This window comes from Micrasema longulum, unplaced genomic scaffold (genome assembly GCF_059751315.1).
Source record: "Micrasema longulum isolate JH-2025_06_02 unplaced genomic scaffold, ASM5975131v1 h1tg000468l, whole genome shotgun sequence".
NCBI lineage: Eukaryota > Metazoa > Arthropoda > Insecta > Trichoptera > Brachycentridae > Micrasema > Micrasema longulum.
The window spans coordinates 52614-74008 of NW_028277666.1; the positions used below are offsets into that span (position 1 = coordinate 52614).

The 21395-nt window shown below is 32.3% G+C and overlaps 1 protein-coding gene across 1 annotated transcript; it reads right to left on the reverse strand.

Moving 5' to 3' along the window:
- Positions 1-2485: 2485 nt before the first annotated feature.
- On the reverse strand, positions 2486-10458 carry LOC148281396 (uncharacterized). The gene is made up of 2 exons (XM_088226746.1): positions 10349-10458; positions 2486-4637 (listed from the first exon to the last, which is right to left on the reverse strand). The coding sequence occupies exons 1-2, from the start codon at positions 10358-10360 to the stop codon at positions 3459-3461; spliced, it is 1191 nt and encodes a 396-aa protein (XP_088082872.1). The 5' UTR covers positions 10361-10458; the 3' UTR covers positions 2486-3458.
- Positions 10459-21395: the final 10937 nt, after the last annotated feature.

Sequence of the window (21395 nt, forward strand, 5' to 3'; positions counted from 1 at the left end):
TTTAACTAATATTATAGTAATGTGGCCAAATACGCCTTGGTTTTCTGAGTGTTGGACACTGGGGGAATCTGAAAAGAAAAATATTGAAGCTTTCGAAATGTGGTGTTGGCGGCGAATGCTGCGGATTCCGTGGACGGCCAGACGTACGAATACATCTATACTTCAGGAACTGGACATAGGAAAGAGACTAATATCAATGTGCGAGAAAAGAATCTTGCAGTTCTTTGGGCATATTTTCAGGGGGGAAAAAAACAGTTCTACTGGGAAGTGTCAAAGAGACAAGGTCGCGTGGACGTCAACCGACAAGATGGAGCGGCACAGTCACTGAATTATCAGAATCATCACTGACGAATGCCTATAGAAGAGCACAAGACCGTTCCTGATGGAGAGAGACTATTTACAGACGAGCTAGGCCTAGAGACAGGCGTTATCACCATCCTCAGACATGAGGCACGTATTGAAGAGATTCTAGCTTAGGACGAACAAATGTTTTTTAAAGCTTTTTATATGTTTTTGAATGTTCAAATGGTTTCGACACCCTCATGATAAGTCCGACCATTTTAATTTTTTTTTTAGGTCAGATTAAATTAGAATATAAAACATTATTGAAGTAACAATAATTACATTTAAGTCACAAAAAAAAAGTCCGCGTCGTTTGTTTTCCCGAAATACAATATGAGTAACATTCCAAATGGAACACCTCCACACTACCAAAAGTCAAACTAGAGGATGGGTCGTGGGATCTATCACAAACTCTGAATTCGGGCAAAGAAATTTCAGGTTTCTGGGCCCCAAAATATTCAATATGTTACCCAAACATTGCAAAACCACGACCCGGATTCAATTTAATAAAATTGTCAAATAATGGTTACTGGGGTTAGATCGAGAAAAATCGGAAAATTTACTCAAAATACACTCTTAAATAATAAATAAATATTATATAACTGTATAGTAAATTAACGAGTAGGTAGTAATGTTTATGTTTATTTTTGCATAAAAATGTCTGCCTTAAAACAGGTTGTACCTAGTTAAGCAGACTAGACATGATCCAGATAAATCTATTACCTAGGTGTGTATGTAGTAGATAAAGTAATTGTTATTTCTGTTAATAAACTATGAGTATTATTATTATTATTTACTGATGTTTTATTCCAGTAAATTTTGCTTGCAATACTGAAAATATATGTAATACGCTCCTTTACGGCTGCGATACACTTACACTTGCTTTTTAACTATGCACATGCTTACACATACCTGAACACGTACTCTTATACAAATACACCCTAACACATCATCTTACATATACGTATATATGCACACGCACGCATTTAAGAATGTACTATAATTTAATACGAATGATTTTTATCAGAAACTTCGCTGGTCTGTCTTTTGACCTTATCTTCAATTTGTAATTCAATCATTGTTGACTGTGTAATTCCATAAAAAAAATGAATAAATACACAATCAACAGCAGCACATATGATTTGAAACCTGTTTTTTTTAAGCTAATTGGGATCTTTTTAAAAATAATATTCTTTAGTTTGCCAAAAGTAGCCCGCCCAGTTCATTCTAATTTACCTGAAATACTCGCATTTTAATCAATCTACATATTCTTTAAAAGCTAACATAATTGCTTTATGAATTATTAAGAATACACATCGAATATCTGATAAAATAAACTTATGACTTAAAAAATTAATTTTTAAGGAGAGCCTAGAAAATAAATTAACACGTTTTTTTAATACCATGAATTTTTCTTATACTTTTTAATGACAAGAGGAGATCACCGTAGAATGCTCGTACGAGAATTTCCTGTGATTTGAATTATCAAATGCCAAAACACGTAAAACTTTTGATAAAAGAAATTTCACTTTTGTGGCCCCAAGAGTGTTCAGTGTCATGGATGAACATATTTAAATATCACAAACAAAAGCCATTTTTTGGAGAAGTGTACAAGTTTGGATTTTGTCTAAAGGACAAGACCATTGCAGGAGACTGCTGCGAGATATTGAATATATTTACATACTATTAAGCATGTTGTCCAGATGTTTATTTATGTATATGTTTATTTAATTTTTTTTTTATTTATTATTTACATTGTTTAATAATACACATGCTTTCACATTTCATTTTGTTATATTTTAACTCAACACAGGGTTCTCGGCCTCATAGAGTTAAGAATACGTCATTATTATTTTTTGTATGAATAAATAAATAAAAACAAAATATTTTTTTCAAAAATATTTTATTCCACCTTGCGAGGAATCGAACCTAGAAGATCAAGAATGATTATCGAACGTATTAGCTACTACGCAACGAGTTGAATGTATCTCTAATCGATTTTTTTATTCTATGTTTTTACCTGAGAGCAGCCATCGAGTCGAATCCACTCGTCCAGGATTCTAATTCTATTTCAAATACAGAACTTTATTATTCAACCGCATGGACATAGATGTAAATATGCATTTAAATAAAAAAAATCATGTTTTAATGAAATTCATTTTTATTTTACAAAAATACAAAATAAGCAACAACGTAATTAAATAATCAACAATTAGTAACAAAACAATAAAAAAGTGTGTCTTGACTGTTATTTCTAGGAAAAAATACTCAAAACAAATCACAGATCCAAATGTTTCCATTAAGATTCTTCTCTCCATGGCGAAGTAATCAATATTGTCAGTCAAATAGATAGAAAGGTGATAGAAACGAGGAAAAAAGAAAAGAAAGAAAAGAAAAAAGAAGAAAATTGGCAGATATTAATCATAGATTTGATGCGTTCTGAACACCCACAAAATCACCGTAATTTTAAATCATAATAATTTTTTATGATTCATATTTAATGATTACCGTAGATGTAATTTACTTTAATATAGTATGAAATAGTACAACAATAATATGCACAAGTTTCTCTGGGTTATTATGCCGTGTGTCATTCGTACTATTTACCGACGTTCCGCATCGCATTACACCGTCCATCATCAAGGTCGATGTACCCAGAATAACCCAAAAAAAATCACTGTACATCGAACGGCCATGAAAATCTAAGAAGTTTAATAGCAATGTGCATTTAGTAGAAAATAATACTTGTAAATCATAGAATCACAGAAAGAAGAAAGGAATCTTAGACATTCAATAAGAACAAGAAAAAAATAGTATTTACAAAGCGCAAACAATGCACAAAATTCTTTCTCTCGCAAAAACAAGTTGCGCATACAAAACCATTGAAATTATGTCGTGTTCTACAGCAATCAATCTTCATTTGGCGATAGTAAAATATTATGGTTCAATTAATTCGAGTTGAATGTGTATGTATCTGGTATCAGATCACCGAGTGAATGTCCATTGCGAGAGAAAGGATTTTAATTACATAAGTTTTACCAAGAAAGTGAATGTCAAAGATCTCAACTGGACGGTCGAATTTATGTAACACCTTTCACACGCCGCCGCCGGGAACTTTAATGAGAACCGTGTCCTTTGGATGTGTGGATAATGGTTTTGACAACAGGCACCTTGATAGGATATGGATGAGGCACGTGGACTGTCACGTGTTTCTCGACATGGTATGGGATATGCTTGACAATTGGGTACGGGACTTTCTTGATAACGGGATAGTGGACTAGCTTTTGAACTGGGATTGAAATTTCTTTGATGACGGGAACAGCGTAAGGTTTGCTGACTGGCACCTGGATGGGATAAGGCTGAGGAACTGGGACGAGGATCGGGTGAGGAACCCTGATGTGCACCGGCTTGTAGATCGGAACCTGCACTTGATTGTAAACGGGAACCGCGACTGGATTTGATACTTCAACGTGCTGGCTGATTGGAACAGCTTCTTGGTGGCTCACTCCTCCCTGGATCGGAGAAAACCCTCCTCCATGGCCGAAAGATCCTTGATCGTATCCACCCGAACCTCCGTGGCCAAAAGACCCTTGATCGTATCCACCCGACCCTCCGTGACCGAAAGATCCTTGATCATATCCACCCGATCCTCCGTGGCCTAAAGATCCTTGATCGTATCCACCCGATCCTCCTGATCCACTGTATCCGCCATAGCTTCCTTGGTCAAATCCAGATCCTCCGTGGCCGATTCCTTGGCTGTATCCCTGATCGTAGCTAGACTCCCCGTGCCCGATTCCAGAACTGTAACCGACGCTACCTTGATCATACCCTGATCCTCCGTGCCCGTAGCCTCCGGATGATTCTAATCCGCCTTGCCCGAATCCTCCGTGACCGAAACCGGAACTACTTTGACTGTATCCGATACTCCCTTGATCGTACCCTGAGCCGCCATGGCCGATTCCGGATCCTTGACTATATCCTACGCTTCCATGATCATATCCTGATCCTTGAGACTGTTCTAATCCGCCCTGGCCGTGTCCTCCTCCGAGTTCTTGATGCGCGTAACCTGTGCTTCCTGCGTACCCTTGGTCGTGGGATCCAGAAGCGAGTGAAGAATGGTCAGGTAGAGAATAACCCAAAGAAGATGAGCCTGATCCAGATGATCCATAGCCTTGACTGGAATCGTCTCCTTTGGAATACGCCTGATGAGAAGCGGCATACGCGGCATTATAAGAATCTTCCTGAGGTGCTTCTCCTTTGACCAGAACTAACGCGGCCAACAGAAGGCCTAATGTCTGTAAAAAAAACAGATAACATGAATTATTTTAATCATCACATGAGAATCGTTAACAAAACATCTAGAAAGTTGTTGCGCATTCCTTATAATTATGAGTTAATTTTTTTTTTCATTTTTTGTATTAGCGCATAACACAAAATCATGTTTACGAATTATTAGTCATATCACAATACACTGTACGATGTCCATTGTAATTTATAAGAAGCCAATTCAAACAATAAATTGAAATGCCATTATTTCAACTCCCGTTGTAAGAAAGCGGCGTTTATCTGAATTCTTCAATGGAAAAAATATCAAAAGAGGTTTCGGAATGCGGAACGGGAAAATCACAATCGAAAATTAGTTTAATGCATTGTGAATCTGAAGACTTAATGTTCGATTTAACATACTTGAAAGTTTATATCATAATTATACTTTTCAACAATATTTTAAGTGTGTTCACATTTTTGTAGACAATGACTGGATTCAACTCCCTGGGAAGCTGTTACAAGCAACTACGGAGATGAATAACATTTAAGAGAAGGTAATATAGAAGTCTAGGCATCTACAGGGCTTATGACCTGTCAATGGCTGGTTTAAACGGCCACTTTACACACCGTGTAACATTCACTATTCTGCCCATATTTAAACATCTATATTCCTTCAATTCTTTCATCTGTTGATGTTTGTGAAGTTAAAGACCTGAAACCTTTATTTATGCGGGTGAGATTCATCTAATTGAATTATTTCACCTGCACACTAGGCAACGCCTGAAAATGTTATTTTTTCAATTTCTATACTTCTTCATTGACCAGGTGGATTTATCAATATATGTTGTAACATGTTTATCTAAACAGCTCCCCAGGGAGTTGAATCTAGCACATGTCTACAAAAATTTGGACAAACTCAAAATATTGTTGATAAATCCACCTGGTCCACGAAGAAAACAAAAACAGGAAAATACTTTCTATTAATTCTACGATTGCAAAAAATAAACCGCAAATAGATTTAATAATACTAGAGTTATCGAATTCAAATCGGTCTATGGGGGATTCGAATCCCCCCCATTGGTCCGGCTAACCTTTTGTTGTACCACGATTTAATACGCATTATTTTTACTCAGAAACTTCGCTGGTCTGTCTTTAAACCGTATATTTTTATGTTATTATATCATTGTTGACTTTGTTTCTGTAAAATGAAAAATAAATAAAAATTTATCTAAGGAAAAGGGTGTTTTGTCCGCCTTGCGGTCGAGGGTCAGTGCGTCTGCCCATCGTGCAATTAGTCTCGTATTGAATTCCCTACAAGATTAACATGAAATGTTCAACAATGTTTTGAGTATGTCCAAATGTTTGCAGACTTGCTGGATTTCCTCCTTAGGGAGTTATATAGATCTAAATTTGCTAAGGGAATATGAAAGTCTAGGCATTTACAAAACCAGACAATGACAGGTCATAAGCCCTGTAAATGCCTAGACTTTCATATTTTTTTCGCGAAAATGTTTTCCGTCCCTGTGACAACAAATTTAGATCTAAACTCCCTAGGGAGGAAATTCAGCCAGTCTGCAACTGGTAAAAGAGGATGTGTAAAAATTGGAAAATAGATTTCAGGCGTTGTATAGTAGGTGAATTGGTTTATCCGGATAAATTTTACTCACATGATAAAGGTTTCAGCTCTTTTACTTGACAAAACTCAACAGATGGCTTCCATCTGTTGAGTTTTGGAAGAGTTGTGGAAATATGAATGTTTAAACAAAGGCATAATGGTCAATGTTACACAATGTGTAAATTGACCACTTAAACCAGCCAATTACAGATCATTAGCCCTTTAAATTCCTAGACTTCCATATTCCTTTCTCAAAAATATTTTCCATCTCTGTTGCAACAAATTTAGATGAATTATTTTTTTTAAAGCTGCTTTTGCAATGGAATATTTTGTGGCAACTGAAGCGTAAGACGGATCAAACCTTTAAATAAAAAATGATCTAGCTGCTCTGCGTTTGGTGTACCGATGCAGTGCCCTATCCACCATTAGTATAGTTGCGTGAAAGTACTTCATCCTTTAATGCATCACGTAATTTGGTAACACATGCTGATTATACGAGTATAACACATTAAATAATGACTCATTGTTTCTGGCAGCGGTACACATCCACTTGCTTTTTAATGATGCTCACGCTTGCACAAATCATCATCATCGTTTCATGTCCTCTCCCTAGTTGGAACACATGTGTCCACGAAGATCCTCCAAGCACCTCTGTCGTCTTCCAGCTCCTGTGTATCCTCCTAGATTCGCGTTCCGTAGTTCTGACACGAACTGCCGACCAACAGTCAGCCATGGACGTCCAGGACGTCGAGAACCTGATACCTTGTAAATTAGGCAAGCGTGATTAAGGCTCTCAGGAGGCATCCGCAGCTTATGGCCAAGCCGACCATATTGCCTCCGCTTGGTGACAGTTTTCACCAAAGTTTGCTGCATCCGTTCTCTTATTACTTAATTCTTTACAAAGTAAAACCACTGCATACCTTAGGTTCTTCTGGTACACCTATTCTCAAAACTCATAATTTTGCTGTTTTGGGCCCTAGTGAGGTGCCACGATTTGCACCTGTAGTGGAGAATAGGTGTTACGCCAGCGTCATATAGGCGGCATTTGATTTTCACTAATTAAATATCAGATCTCCAGACAGCATTCATACTTTTTAATGTGGCGCCTGCTATTCCTAGCCGCACTCTCAGTTCTTTTTGAAAGCTACCATCGTCCGTTACTCCCAGTTATTTTAAATTCTCGGCCCTTTTGATGACTTGATTTAACAGTCATGGAGTTTTGGGCATCAAGGCATGAAGAGTAACAAAGAACATGGGTTCTTGTTATATTGGTTTTTAAACCCATGCATGCGGAGTACCTATTTGGGCTATCTACAGTGCAATGATTAAGACTCCTGACTAAATCGTAAATTATGACCACATCATCGGCACACTATAGGTCGTAACCTTTCCCTTACTGTTCCAAGAATACCCGTGCGTTGCGGTGCTGTGTAGTCATTAAAAATACAAAAAATGGGAGATATTTAATCGGAAAAAAAATATATTCATAGGCGATTGCTTCAATTATTTATAGTGGAAAACAAAATTGATGATGTTTTTAATCGAATTTCTGAAAATATGAAAAAAGTCATTATCTTTTGCTCGCAGCGCGGGTGAAAGAACCACTCCAGATGAAAGTCGAGGAGCTACTAACTGATGTCTGGGAGAAATAGTAGAAACTTAACTGTTCGCGCGTGTGATGCATGAAGTTGTCTCTTTTTCTTCTGATTATACCTATATTATCGAGAGTGAAACGTGAAAAGTGCGTGAGATAATTATATATTAGTATTACTCTTTTACTTTGGGAGACATTAGTGAACTTTCTTTTGTATAAGTAATTTATCTACGACTTTTTTGCTTGAAAATGTTTTTTCTGTTCTCAATAAGAATTAATTATTTAATTGAAAAATATTTTAACCGATAGGTAAATGTTTAAAAGAGGTATACCGAAAATTATAACCAATAATTTATTATATTAATGGAGATATTAAATTTATTTCTTGCAATGTGTACTAGGTACAGGGAGAATTAAATATTTTTTTACAAAACGGGCTTGAAAGCTCAATAATATTGGCAAATTGCCGCCTTGATTTAATTTCACGAACCGTCAATCAATGATAATTCGGATTAATGTATACATTAGTATATAACAAAAAATAAACCGAATAACTTGTGACGTATCTCAATCATCTCCGTGGTGGCCTCCGTGGTGGCTTCCGTGGTGTAGTGGTCAAGACGCTTGACTCACGCACGGAAGGTTCCGGGTTCGATTTCGATTCCCGGTGAGAACAAAAAAATTAAAACATGTGATTTTTCTCAAGCCTGGTTGTTCTGTAATGTAATTCACCACTGTAATTGGGCCTCCTGGCCTGTTGTGGTGCAAAAAAAAAAAACAAATAAAAAAAAAATCTGTTACAGTATGGTAAGATGATTAGTCTTACGTTTCAGGTACCAGTCCAAGGACAGTGAAATATTTCAGTGGAAAACCATCTTTTAAGATAAAAATTGCTTATTTTTTAGCCTTTCACAAAGTAAAAAATTTGTAATCTTGAAAACAAAATGAAAACACCTGTGCATATGTAAAAAAATAACAAAAAAATTGTGACAAACATAGAAAAAAACATGTAAGTGCATAATTTCATAATTTTAATTGATCTGATTGAATTATTTCGACCATTTGTAAAAACGCGAAATATTACAACTACACCAACTATATAAAATTAAAACTTGCTTTCAGGCGTTGTCTAGTGGTTTTTTTTAAATATTTTTTATTTTATTTTATTCAGGAAACATACAGTACAATTAGATAGTTTTAGAACAAACAAAATTTAATTTAATTCTAAAGGACCAGTGAAGTTTCCATATTATATAACATTCTAAAGTTATCAACCAACTATTTTTATTTTTTCAAGTACGATAGTATTATAAGAGAAAAAAAACATAATTGAGAGTGGTTTAAAAATTAAATTAAAATTATAATCAAAGTAAAAAAGTCATTTTAAAAGTATCTTGTTAGTATTTACATAAGTGGAAATAATTTTAAAAATACAAAAAGTAATTGAAAAGTCAGAATTTAAATAAATCAGAAAAAAAATGTGCACAAATGCAAAAAAAAAGATTTTCAAAAGGGGAAAAAATATGTTTGTTTTCAGGACTTTAAAAAAAAACAGATGAGAACCAGCAATAAAAGATATTGAAAACAAAAAATTCTATCTAATTTAAATAAAAACTTAAAAAATAATGACATGTTACGGTAAGAAAAGCCATATTTTCTTTTTACAAGCAATCCTAAGAGTAGTTAAAAACTATAAAAACATAGTAATTTAAAGAAAAAAAAAACAGCATTTCAATTAATCTTAAAAATTTAATAAGCAGTATAAAAAGAAGATATTTAAATAAAAGATAGTAGGCAGTAAAAATTAAACCGGTATTAAGAGTGAAATTTTTTTTAGTAAAGTATTTCAATTAAAAATAACAATATCAAAGTACGAGTATGTCATGTAATGGATGAAAAAAAATAGTATGTTAAATAATTCAATCAGATTAATCCCTTCAAAACAATAAAGCTTCTATCTCTTTTGCTTCACTGGAATCAACAGATTTTTGATTTATTTATTTATTTTTTGCACCACAACAGGCCGGGAGGTGAATTACGACACAAAACACCCAGGCTATAGAAAAATCACATTGTGATTTTTGTGTTCTCACCGGGAATCGAACCCGGAACCTTTCGTACGTGAGTCAAGCGTTTTGACCACTGCACTACGGAGGCCACCGAGATGGAAGAATTAAAAACATGCGGATGTTAAAACATAAGCAAAACGTGAAGTGGCCACTTAAACCCGCCAATGACAGGTCATAAGCCCTGTAAATGACTAGACTTTCAAATTTTCTTCTAGAAAATGTTCTTCCTCTCTGGTCTTATTTGTCAGTAATAATAATGTACATTTATTTAGTTTTTTTTTTAAATATTGTATTTTGTTAATATTTTTATCCCACAACAAGCACAAGAGGTTTCCTCTTTTTTTATGTGATATTCGTTTCGTTTATTTTATGTGTACATGTGCCTTTTCTTCTGTGACTTATTTAACATGTTAAATAAATTTAAAAAAAGGAATTAATAATTAAAAATAAACTGGTACATACGATTGTTTTCATGTTGTCAATGCTTGGATGACGAACTTTGTTTACACTGTCTCTAGTTTCGTGTTATGCTCGAAGACCGGTGTTCGCGAAGTGATTCGAGAGATTGCTTGGTTAGTCAGTGGTCGCCGGTTCTTTTATACTAGGTGTGAGAGGGAACAGATGTTATAGAGAAAGGATGAAACAAGTGTATACTGTATAATATTCGGTAATTCATATGTAATAACTTGTTAACAAAATAGTACTCGCTTTGACCGTGTCTATAACCCTTGATTCCTTGTTCTATAATTCTAAAGAACAAAATATATTTATTGTTTACGTTAGAAACGTCAAATAAGAAATTATTGCCTTTTTATTACTTTTTCTCGCGCTTGAATGCTCATTCTTCTAATGAGGAAGTTCAGTGGATTTTTAATATTTTTTCATTTGTTAATAGACTATTAAACTAAGTCAATTTTTTTTATTTTTTATATATATCGTAGTATAGGGTCTCTTGGGGGCAACTGGTGATGTCCGCATGCTCCACTTAGAAGCGGATGTGGAAAAGAAGAAGAAACTCATTAAACTATTTTATTAACTAGAATATCACAAGATCATGATTCTGAAACTGACTAATTTTTTCAGAATTTGTGGCATGGCATATTTTTGCATAACACCAGTTCATAAGTTATGTGTTGCAAGGATCTAATACCATACTTCGTTGACTTCACAGGTCGTAAATGAATTTTACATTTATTGATTCTTTTATATCAACTTATCCGAGCAATATAATAATAATGGCTATAAAAATATTTTTATTTATTTTGAAAGCACTACCTTTCGCAATATCGGAAGTCTCTAGATTCGTCCAATCAGATCAGGTAAATCCTATACTGATTCTATAAAACGATATCAAATTTACAATTTTATTGGGGATGGAACGCAAAACTCGCCATCTTCAAACAGTTTACGTACATGAAAATATTTTGAGTTTGTCCAAATGTTTGTAGACCCGATTAAAAAATTCCGTTTATATTTTTATCAAACCTCATATGTCGCCAAATATTTTAATTTCAAAAGTATCCTTAAGGTTTATTTGGCTATAAAATAGTACAACTTACGTATTTATTCTGCCGTCATAAGAAAGAAGGACGCATCTAACATTTTTTACGAAAATGAGTTAAATACATATTCGGAATCAGGAAAAAAATACGCATCTACAGAAAAATACGTCTACCTTTTTAAAATAACCAATTATTTTCACTTATTAATCAGACAAATCTGCAAAAAGTCTTTAGGATTACTAAATCTAAAAGGATGTTCTGACTTATTTAATTATTATAGACCGATTAAAATACTTATTTTTTCTTCTCTTTTGTTTTTAAAAACATCTGAAATAAAAATACCGACTCGTTTTCACTTAAATTTAAAATCTGCTGGTATTTTCGAAGTTAATTGATTATTAGGTCAGCGTTACTACGAGTAGTTTGAAAAACAGTAAATGGCCAGTAACGTCTATTTTATTTAGTTGAGTAGAATCAAATGGCATATTAACACTAAAAAAGAAGAACGTTTACTTAATTACAAAATAAAAAGGGCGTTTCTAGCTAGAAACTTCTTTTTATTGAAGTATGACATATTTTCTTGTATTTTTTTACTAAAAAGAAGACGAAAATGATAACTTTTAAATATATAACGTAAAATTTATTAAAATGAATATATATATTCCGTGAGGGCAAACCATTATACATACTGTCGCATAATAATATACTTAATTTTTGTACTATTTTTCACACAGCGAATTTTTCAATCTCAGAGTTACAAAATGTTTATTTTCTCAATTTTTTTTTAATGTAGAAACGTCCTTTTTTCTTATGACGGCAGTATTGTGAATACAATTAATTGCAGAATTTCTTTTTAATTATTGGTAAGGTATCCCAAATAAATTAATATTACTAAATGTTATTAAATATTTGTATATAACCACTTACCGACCTTTCCATGTCTACCGGTTTCGATACGTACCCGTCTTTTTGTCAGGACACCAATTAAACCAACATGCAAAACCCACTATACAACTTCACTATAGTTGATGCACAAAAATATAAAACCAACACGCGCACTGACATGTTTGTTCTAATCAGTACATGTGCTTATTAAAATGCATGTCGCATGTCTATGATGAAGGTTTATAATGGGTTTTGCATGTTGGTTTAATTGGTGTCCTGACGAAGAGATGGGTACGTCTCAAAACCAGTAGACATGGAATGGTCGGTAAATGGGACATACACATATTATACAACAGTTAGTAAAATGTTTTACCAAAAAACTTTTTTTTCTTTTAGTAAAAGAAATATTTGCGTTTTTATAATTTACCCAAATATTTAATTTTGAAAGCAATTTTAAACGAGTTGTAAATAACTCACTAAAAGAAAATGGAATCAAGTTTGGGTAACGTGGAATTCGAACGACAGACCTTTGGTTCGCGAGTCCGAGACAATAGCCACAGGACCACAACCCGATTTAAAATGCTTTAAATATTGATAATAAAATAATATCGTTTTCAGCGTCACTGTTTTAAATATGTTTTTTTTTGGGCGATACAATGTGTATTCGATTTGTTTTGACGTTTCGGTTACTAAATAAATAAACAAAGAAGACGGGCTTAAATTAAAATCAAAATGGTTCCCAGCACTACATACTTTAAAAACGAATAGAAATGTGCCTTCTGCCGACTGTGATACGGTACAAATTACTAGTACATAAACTCAAACTTTTATTTACAAAACACACAGTTTACTTTGAAGATGGCTCCTACATTGGTAGCCGAAATGTCGGAACAAATCCATCGCACACGGTATCACCCAAAAAATTAACATATTAATTATTAGATTAAATAATATATATTTTTTAATAAATACATGATAAAAAAACAATATAAACCCTTTTGCATATATTTTTTTAATGAAAGTAAAATTTAACCCAATAATATTATTTTATTTTGAATACCTTACCACCAATGTCCCGATTGTGTCGTATTGTAAATTCGAGACAAAATTTGGACTTTTTGGTGCAAATCTTTATTGATTACCACCTGGTAATCAATAAAGACGGTAATAATGGTGGACCACATGGTGACGATATCTACTTACTGTCTACAAAAAATTCTCTTCGGACATCTATCTCCCTTTGTTAACCATGGAGTTGATACAGTGCTGTATTTATTTAGTTTTTTATTGCTTAGTTCTTGGCATGAACACTTGACAAACTTACTGCTATGCTCTATTTTTTGTAAATTTATTGATATCATTTTAACTTTGCTAGAATTCCACTCGTCCATGCGCTTTGTAGCTGCACGATGATTGGTTATCTAGCTTTCATATACCAACTTAAAAATACCTAAATTTTATAAATGGGGTCTAGAATTCCAATCGTCTATGCGCTTAGTATTTACTAAATTTATTTGTAAATTTTTAAAATGTGTAAATGGGGGCAAAATTTGTAACTGTCTATGCGCTCTGTAGCTGCAAGACGTGTTGTAATCTTACTCCTTTTTATTATTCATATTATTTTTATTTATTTTTTTAGTACACTAAATTTATTTGTAAATTTTTAAAATGTGTAAATGGGGGCAAAATTTGTAACTGTCTATGCGCTCTGTAGCTGCAAGACGTCTTGCAATCTAGCTCCTATCTGTTATAATTTTTTATTGATCTTAATTGAAAACGAGGAACTAGAATCCCAACCGTCCATGCGCTCTGTAGCTGCAAGACGTACTGGGATATTTATTAATTGTACAGCGCCCTTGAGGTGATTTTCACAAAAATGGCGCTATATAAATTGCCCAACTTAATATATATATATATATATATATATATATAAATCACTAAGATAGACCGAATCTTGTCTTCAGGTATAATTTTTTTTTTTTGTTCTAGCTTTAATTTTATCTAGTTGTATTTTATTTTATAAGTGCCTGTATTTATTATAAGATTTTTTTTTAACCTGCGTTAAAATGGACTGCATAAGTCCGTCAAATAAATAAATAACTGTACAACTCACATTTGAAAACTACATGATTCGCCTTGCTTCTAAGAAATACAATTTGAAAATGTCTGTCAATAAAACAAAGTTCTTAGCCATATCAAAAGAACCACTCAAACGCAAACTAATCATCGATAATGTATCTATTGAGCAAGGCGTACGGTTCACTTACTTTGGTGTAGAGATCTCCAGCATCAGTGATCTATACAGTGGAAAACGAGCACAGACTAATAAAGCTTGAGCTGTGGCTGGCTGCATGCGGGGCACTATAAGGAGAAACGAGCACATGCTAACCGAAAGTAAGGTCAGGATATATAGGACATGAATCCAACCCATCATGACCTAAAGATGGAAATGAGAGCCAATACCAACAGGACAAAAAGACTTCTCGAAATAGCGGAAATGAGAACTCTACGCTCCAACGCAGCCAAAACTCTTAGAGGTCAGATCAGAAATGAGATAATAAGGTCTTTTTGTGTGTTTGAAGACATTTATTTATTGACGGACATTGTCCATGTATAAAAATTTTATAGGTTTTAAATATAACAATAAAATAATATTTAAAAACATTTTTAAAAAAGAAAAGAAGCATTGACAAACAAAAGGGACATCAAGAAAAGATATGGACTATTTATTTAGTGCTCGTTTAAATCGTTGTAAACTTAAACCAAAAAATACCAGATCTTGTCTTGAGTTAACAATACGACAAAGACGCGTCATTGGAGAATTAAGGCCATAGTTTGTTCTATGGTGATTTATGAACAGTACTTTATTGTTTCTCAACCTACGAGTCGGAATATTGAATTTTCCTTATCCCAGTAATTATGGAACATTGATCATATCATTTAGTATGCCGAACATATATATGGAGTCAATATTAGTTCTACGTTTTTATAGACTAGAAATATTTAACATTGACTCTATTTCAGCATAAGAATAATTACCTCTCTTTAGTCTAAGTATCCACGTTACTTTTCAAAACAAGCGATGTTGGAATAATTCAATGTGATTTCATAGAATGGAGACCAGACCACGTAGGCATATTCGAGAAGAGATGAACAGTTGAGCAATTAAGAGTTTTGATTGTACGGACATTAGTAAAATCAGAGGATATTCTGTTAATGAAGCCAAGTAATTTCAGTGATTTATTTACTGTATTATCTATATGTTCGTTGTATGTTAGTTTATAGTCCAAAACAACTCCCAAATCTCTGATGGACTTAACTACATCAATTTTGGAATTTTTTATTAGGTACTCGAAGAAAATCGGTTGTTTTGTTCGATGAAATGACATTATTTTGCATTTTTTAATATTTAGTTCTAATTTATTGACTTTACAACATTGGTTAAAGAGTCAATGTTTGATTGAAGAATAAAACAGTCTGGTAAAGTTTGAATTATTTTGAGAATTTTATTGTGTCCGCAAAGAGCCAAAAGCGAGAGTTAGAGAATGAATTAGCAACATCATTAATAAACAAATGGTGAAGTGGTGAAAAAGCAGGCGCATTTGAACGGAGCATGTCGACCGAAAGGAAGTTACGAGGCTTACGAAAATTACTAAGTCTTATGACCCTAGCAGAATGAGACTACCGCCCACTTTTAGAATAATTTTTTTTCTAGAGCCCCCCATTTTAAAAGAATTTGTCGCTGTCAGTGGTGGGAGAAAATGCCAGACCGGCCAAGACCAATTTGTACCTTCATGTATTGTTTGAAAGCCTTTTTTTTAAATCGGCCATCGCCCCTCTAGACTACAACGCCCCCCAATTTTATCTAGCCCTTCCACCGTCTCTATGAAAGCCTTCAGCGACCACTTTGAGAAGGACTGACCTTAATCTTGAGGAAGAAGAAAAACAAGACATTTAAAAAAGAAAAAATATATATACATACAATATTCATTTAAGATCGAATAGTTTTTAATGTGATCAAACCTCGTATTTAATTCGATCTATAAATTCTGAATAATTATTCGATTTTGATTTTAAATCATAAAATCATTCCAATTATAATTTCACTGCTGCGCAGCGTATTAATTGAATTAAAATGAACAAAACAATTTTTTAATCAAGTTTGTGTTAATACTTACTTGAAACAAAAAATGCATTATAATAGGAGAGAAGTGATTTTTTATACATTACGCGAATGAAAATCAAACGATTTACATCCATTAAATAAAATAATTATATTTTATTTTTTCGTAAAAATCAAAAGTTATAATACAATTGATAGAATTACAAAAACGAAAAAAAATAGATCAACTTGTTTTTTAAGTTTTTAAATTATTTTATTTTTTTATGAATTTTTTATCGCAAATATTTCATAACATTTAGTAAAATGTTTGACTACAAAATTATTATTATTTATTATTTTTCCCTTTCCACACCTAATGGTGCATAGGGCACAATTGATACACCAATCGCAGCGTATCTTGATAAAAAAAGTTGTCACATGAAGATAAGATGATAGTCTTACGCGTCTGGTACCAGTCCAGGTATGAAATATTACTTCAAAGTTAATTCTTTAAATATTAATAATATACGTTTATGAAATATTTGAAAATATTGATTTGAGTTTGCAAATGCTAGAATGTTTTGTTGACAATACAAATCGTGGATGTTTTTTACATAAATTACGTACTGCTTTGTTCTGATGGATGTAAAAATAGAAAAATGTAGCATGTTTTGTGTTGGTGAAAAATCGTTATTAAAAACATGTAAATGGTGGTTTATCTACAATTTTACGTCTGTAGTAATCGTTACAAGTATGATCGATAAGATTTAATTTTTTCTCGTTATAGGAATGCGTTTTCAGTGTGTAAATAAAGCTTTGATTGATCTGCAGACCAAAACTGATTTTCACTGCTTTTTGACTGGATTAAAATTCAGAACAAATAGAGTCGATTCGGTTTAGCTGTTCAAATGCCAGGAAATCCATTTAGATGTGTGTGATGCTGTAGAAAGGGTTAATGATATGTTTTCAGCGGGGAATTTCGTTACTTAAACAGATAATGGAGTTGGTAGCTTTATCTAGTTTTTTTCGTAAATTGTATAATTAGAAGACAGACCATGTGGGAAAATATATTTTATAATGTACTTTATCAAGTCATACCTAATATCTATTTTAACATATTACAACAGAGATGAAGAACATTTAAGAGAAGGTAATATGACAGTCTAGGCATTTACAGGGCTTATCACCTGTCAATGGCTGGTTTTAATTTTTTTTAATCAAAAAAGACTTGATTTACTTGTATTATTTTTTTTAAACTTTTATTTTATTTATATATTTAAGATTTTTTTATATTTTATGTAAACATTATTATATTGTGTTACCGAAATGTTTAAAGAGAGAAGTCCCTGCAAAAAAACTGCTTTTGCAGTTTGGCGGGAATTAAAAAAAATGTTTAGAAGAATGCTTATGTGAAAAAATTACAATAATTAAAAATAATAATAATATAATAAAAAAAGTGGCTACTTTACACACTCTGTAACATTCACCATTCTGCCCATATTTGAACATCTATATTCTATCAATGCTTTCATCTGTTGATGTTTGTGAAGTTAAAGAGCTGAAACCATTATCTATGCGGGTGAGATTCATCTAATTGAATTATTTCACCTACATACTAGGCAACGCCTGAAAATGTTATGCAGTTATATTATGCAGTTCTGTGTGTAGGCACATAGTAAATATACACTGTATGGTCAACTATAGTTGTATTATATATTATAATGTGAAACTGTGTGATCAATATTCAAAAGTAGATATATTTTTAATAATATGTATTACATTTGCATTTTTAGTAATATTATAAGTTTTGTAAGATTAGTTATTTTATGTTATGTATAATTTTTATGTGAGAACATTTACAATAACAATATTATATGGAAGCCTCTAATTGGACTTTATGATATGTATTTATCATATAATTGTGTCTTATAAATTTAATTATGTCTGTTGGCTTTCCAATGAAATAATAAAAATATATAAAAAAAAAAAAGAAGTTCATATGAAAGGCCAAGGCGTTATTTTGGGTCAGTGCTGTACATTACGATTGAAATGTCACTTTGTGAATATTTGAGTTTTTCCTTTTTCCTACTTCTTAGGAAGTAAGAAAGGATCCCACCAGTTCTCCCTCCTCTGTTCATAGTAAAGTATAAATATTAAGTCAATTTCTTTTTCTAAAAAAAAAAAATTCAACATCTTTGTTTTTTTTTATAATTGAAATACTCTAATATACCCACAATATGTCAATATACTACCCATGTAGGAAGAAATTACCTTAAGGGAATATGCCCGGTGCTCGCTATTGTATAATGTATATAAACTACGTATATATATATATATATATATATATAAAGTGTTTAGATAAATATAGGCCCAAGCAGCAATAATATATAGGCCCAAAGATATTTTATTTTATTTTATTTAGAAAACATACAGTCATACAAAATAAGTACTAAAAACAACAATTTTTTAACATAAAAAGACCAATTGAGTTTTCATAAATTAAAAAGATATAAACATTAAATGTGACAAAAAATAAAAAATAAATAAGAATTTTAAGTGAAAAAAGGATAATTGTTGACATTTGCGTTTTCCATGGAGGTAATAAATTAAAATAAATAAAAATACCGAATTTACACTCCGAGCCATCCACGCACACACATGAACGCACATATAAAACATACACAAACATATACATTACATGCGGCTTATATACATAGCATAAACCACTCAAGATGTACATTCAGCAACTATCCCAAATAATCGACCCCATGAAGAAATTTTCTGTACAAATGCAACGTGCAGTTAAAAATGTCTACATCAATACTGAGTCCGTTATAATTTCTACAGGTACGTCTAATGAATGAATTCGAGGTATAATTGTTTTTACAAGTTGGTACATAAAAAAGGGAATTTAATCTAGTATAGCGAAGAGGACAACGGAAACCAATATTTTGTAAAAGAAACGGCGAATCAACTATGTTATTGAAAATTTTGAAAAGAAAAATTAAATCATATCTAAGGCGGCTTTTTTGTAGTGATTCTATATTAAAATTGATCAAAGATGCGCCGTAATCATTTTCAATGTTACCAAAACGATATTCCAGGCTCCTTATAAATTTCTTTTGAATGTTTTCAATTTGATTAATATATACATTATATTGAGGGGACCATACTAATGAAGAGAATTCGAGTTGACTTCGCACATAAGTATAGTAAAGAAGTTTTAATGTATTTGGTGATGAGAATGGCTTGGAGATTCGTAAGATAAACCCTAGAAGTCTGTACGCCTTATCTACTATCGCCTTATATAAACCCTAATCCCAGATTCATGGAAATGTGATGGGATTGCCAGGCTGAGGAAGGTGTTGCTCACATTTTTACTCTGTATTGGTCGGGGGAAGTCGAAGAAATTGTTGTCCAATGTAGAAGGACGTGCGTTATTTTTTTGTTTTATTGTTTATGGCTTAGAATTTAGGCATAAGTGGTATATTTATTATTTATATTAAATCTGACGGTAGGGCACACATAAGCATATTCTTATGTGTGCTCTCATAATAATAATAAAATAGTTATTATTTTTTTAATTATATTTATTTAAAATAAAATGAAAACAACTTTCTATTTTAATTAGTATTACTGTCTCAGTTTTTCTTTTTATTTCGTATAATTTGAAAGGCAAGAGGTCTCGTATTCGATTTCCAACATGGTTCAAATAAAATATTTATTTAAAGGGGTGTTTTCACACTAGAATATTTCATAGTCCCTGGACTGGTACCTGAAGGGTAAGACTGATCGTCTTACCTTCATCTAACAAAAATGATCAAGATACGCTGCGATTGGTGTACCAATGTAGGTGCACTATGTACCATTAGTTGCGGAAAGGGAATGATGATGATGATGATGATAATTTAAATTATTATCTCTTGTGGATTCGAAATTACATCATTTTAAATTACAAAATAAACATAACAGAGTAAGTCACTCTCCGAGCACAAGAGCTAGTCTCTTTTTTGGAAAGTAACAGCCATAACATTTTTTTAAAAATATGAAAGTACATTGTATAGAAAAAAAACATGTTTTGTTTATTATTATTTTTATTTAAATAATATAATTTTACGTTTTTACAATTTTTTTAAATTTCAATTGTTATATTTTTACTCAAACTAAAATCCCACCAAGCCACTTTCTGTAGCTTGTTGGTGGAGATTATATTTATACTAACTTATTTAATATCATGTACATTTGTAAAAACAATGAATAACAGATATAAATTAACAGCCGGAAAGATCAGAACATACTCGTACATGTATATACAAATAAAAATATATAAATTTATTTTTTAAATACAAGAAAATATACGAAAAATTAAAATATTTACACATAAGCTACTATTCATACATAAACTTTTGATCGAGTAGCCACTCTCTTATTTGACTCTTATTACAATGTGAGTTAAATTTAAATTCTTTTGGCAAAAAATTAAAAATGCTAGGTATCAATTATGAAATTATATTAGTCATTAAAAAAAATACTGTCTTAAAACAGGGATGCTATCCATAGTTAGGTAGTTTAGTACTTTTAAAAAAATGTGTATATAAGTACATGCATAGATCTAAAAAAATATTTTTTTTTATATTCCTCACCTATATTCTACTGATATTAAAATAACTGCAGTCTTTCCAATGCTATCCAAATTTGATGATTCTAAAACTTTTAGTAATAAATATAGGCTTTTACCGTGTTTTATGGTCTGTGTGATCAATTATATGTATAAGAACTATAGATATTGTTATTTCTGTTGAAATGTATTATTAGAGAGTAGGAAAACATTTTTGAAAAGAAAATATGGAAGTTTATGCATTTACCGGGCTTATGACCTGTCACCGGCTGGCTAACGTGACCACTTTACACACCTTGTAACATTCACTATTCAGCCTATGTTTGAACATCCACATTTCCTCAACTCTTCCATCCGTGGACCTTTGTGAAGTAAATGAGCTACTTTGTACAAAAAACATAA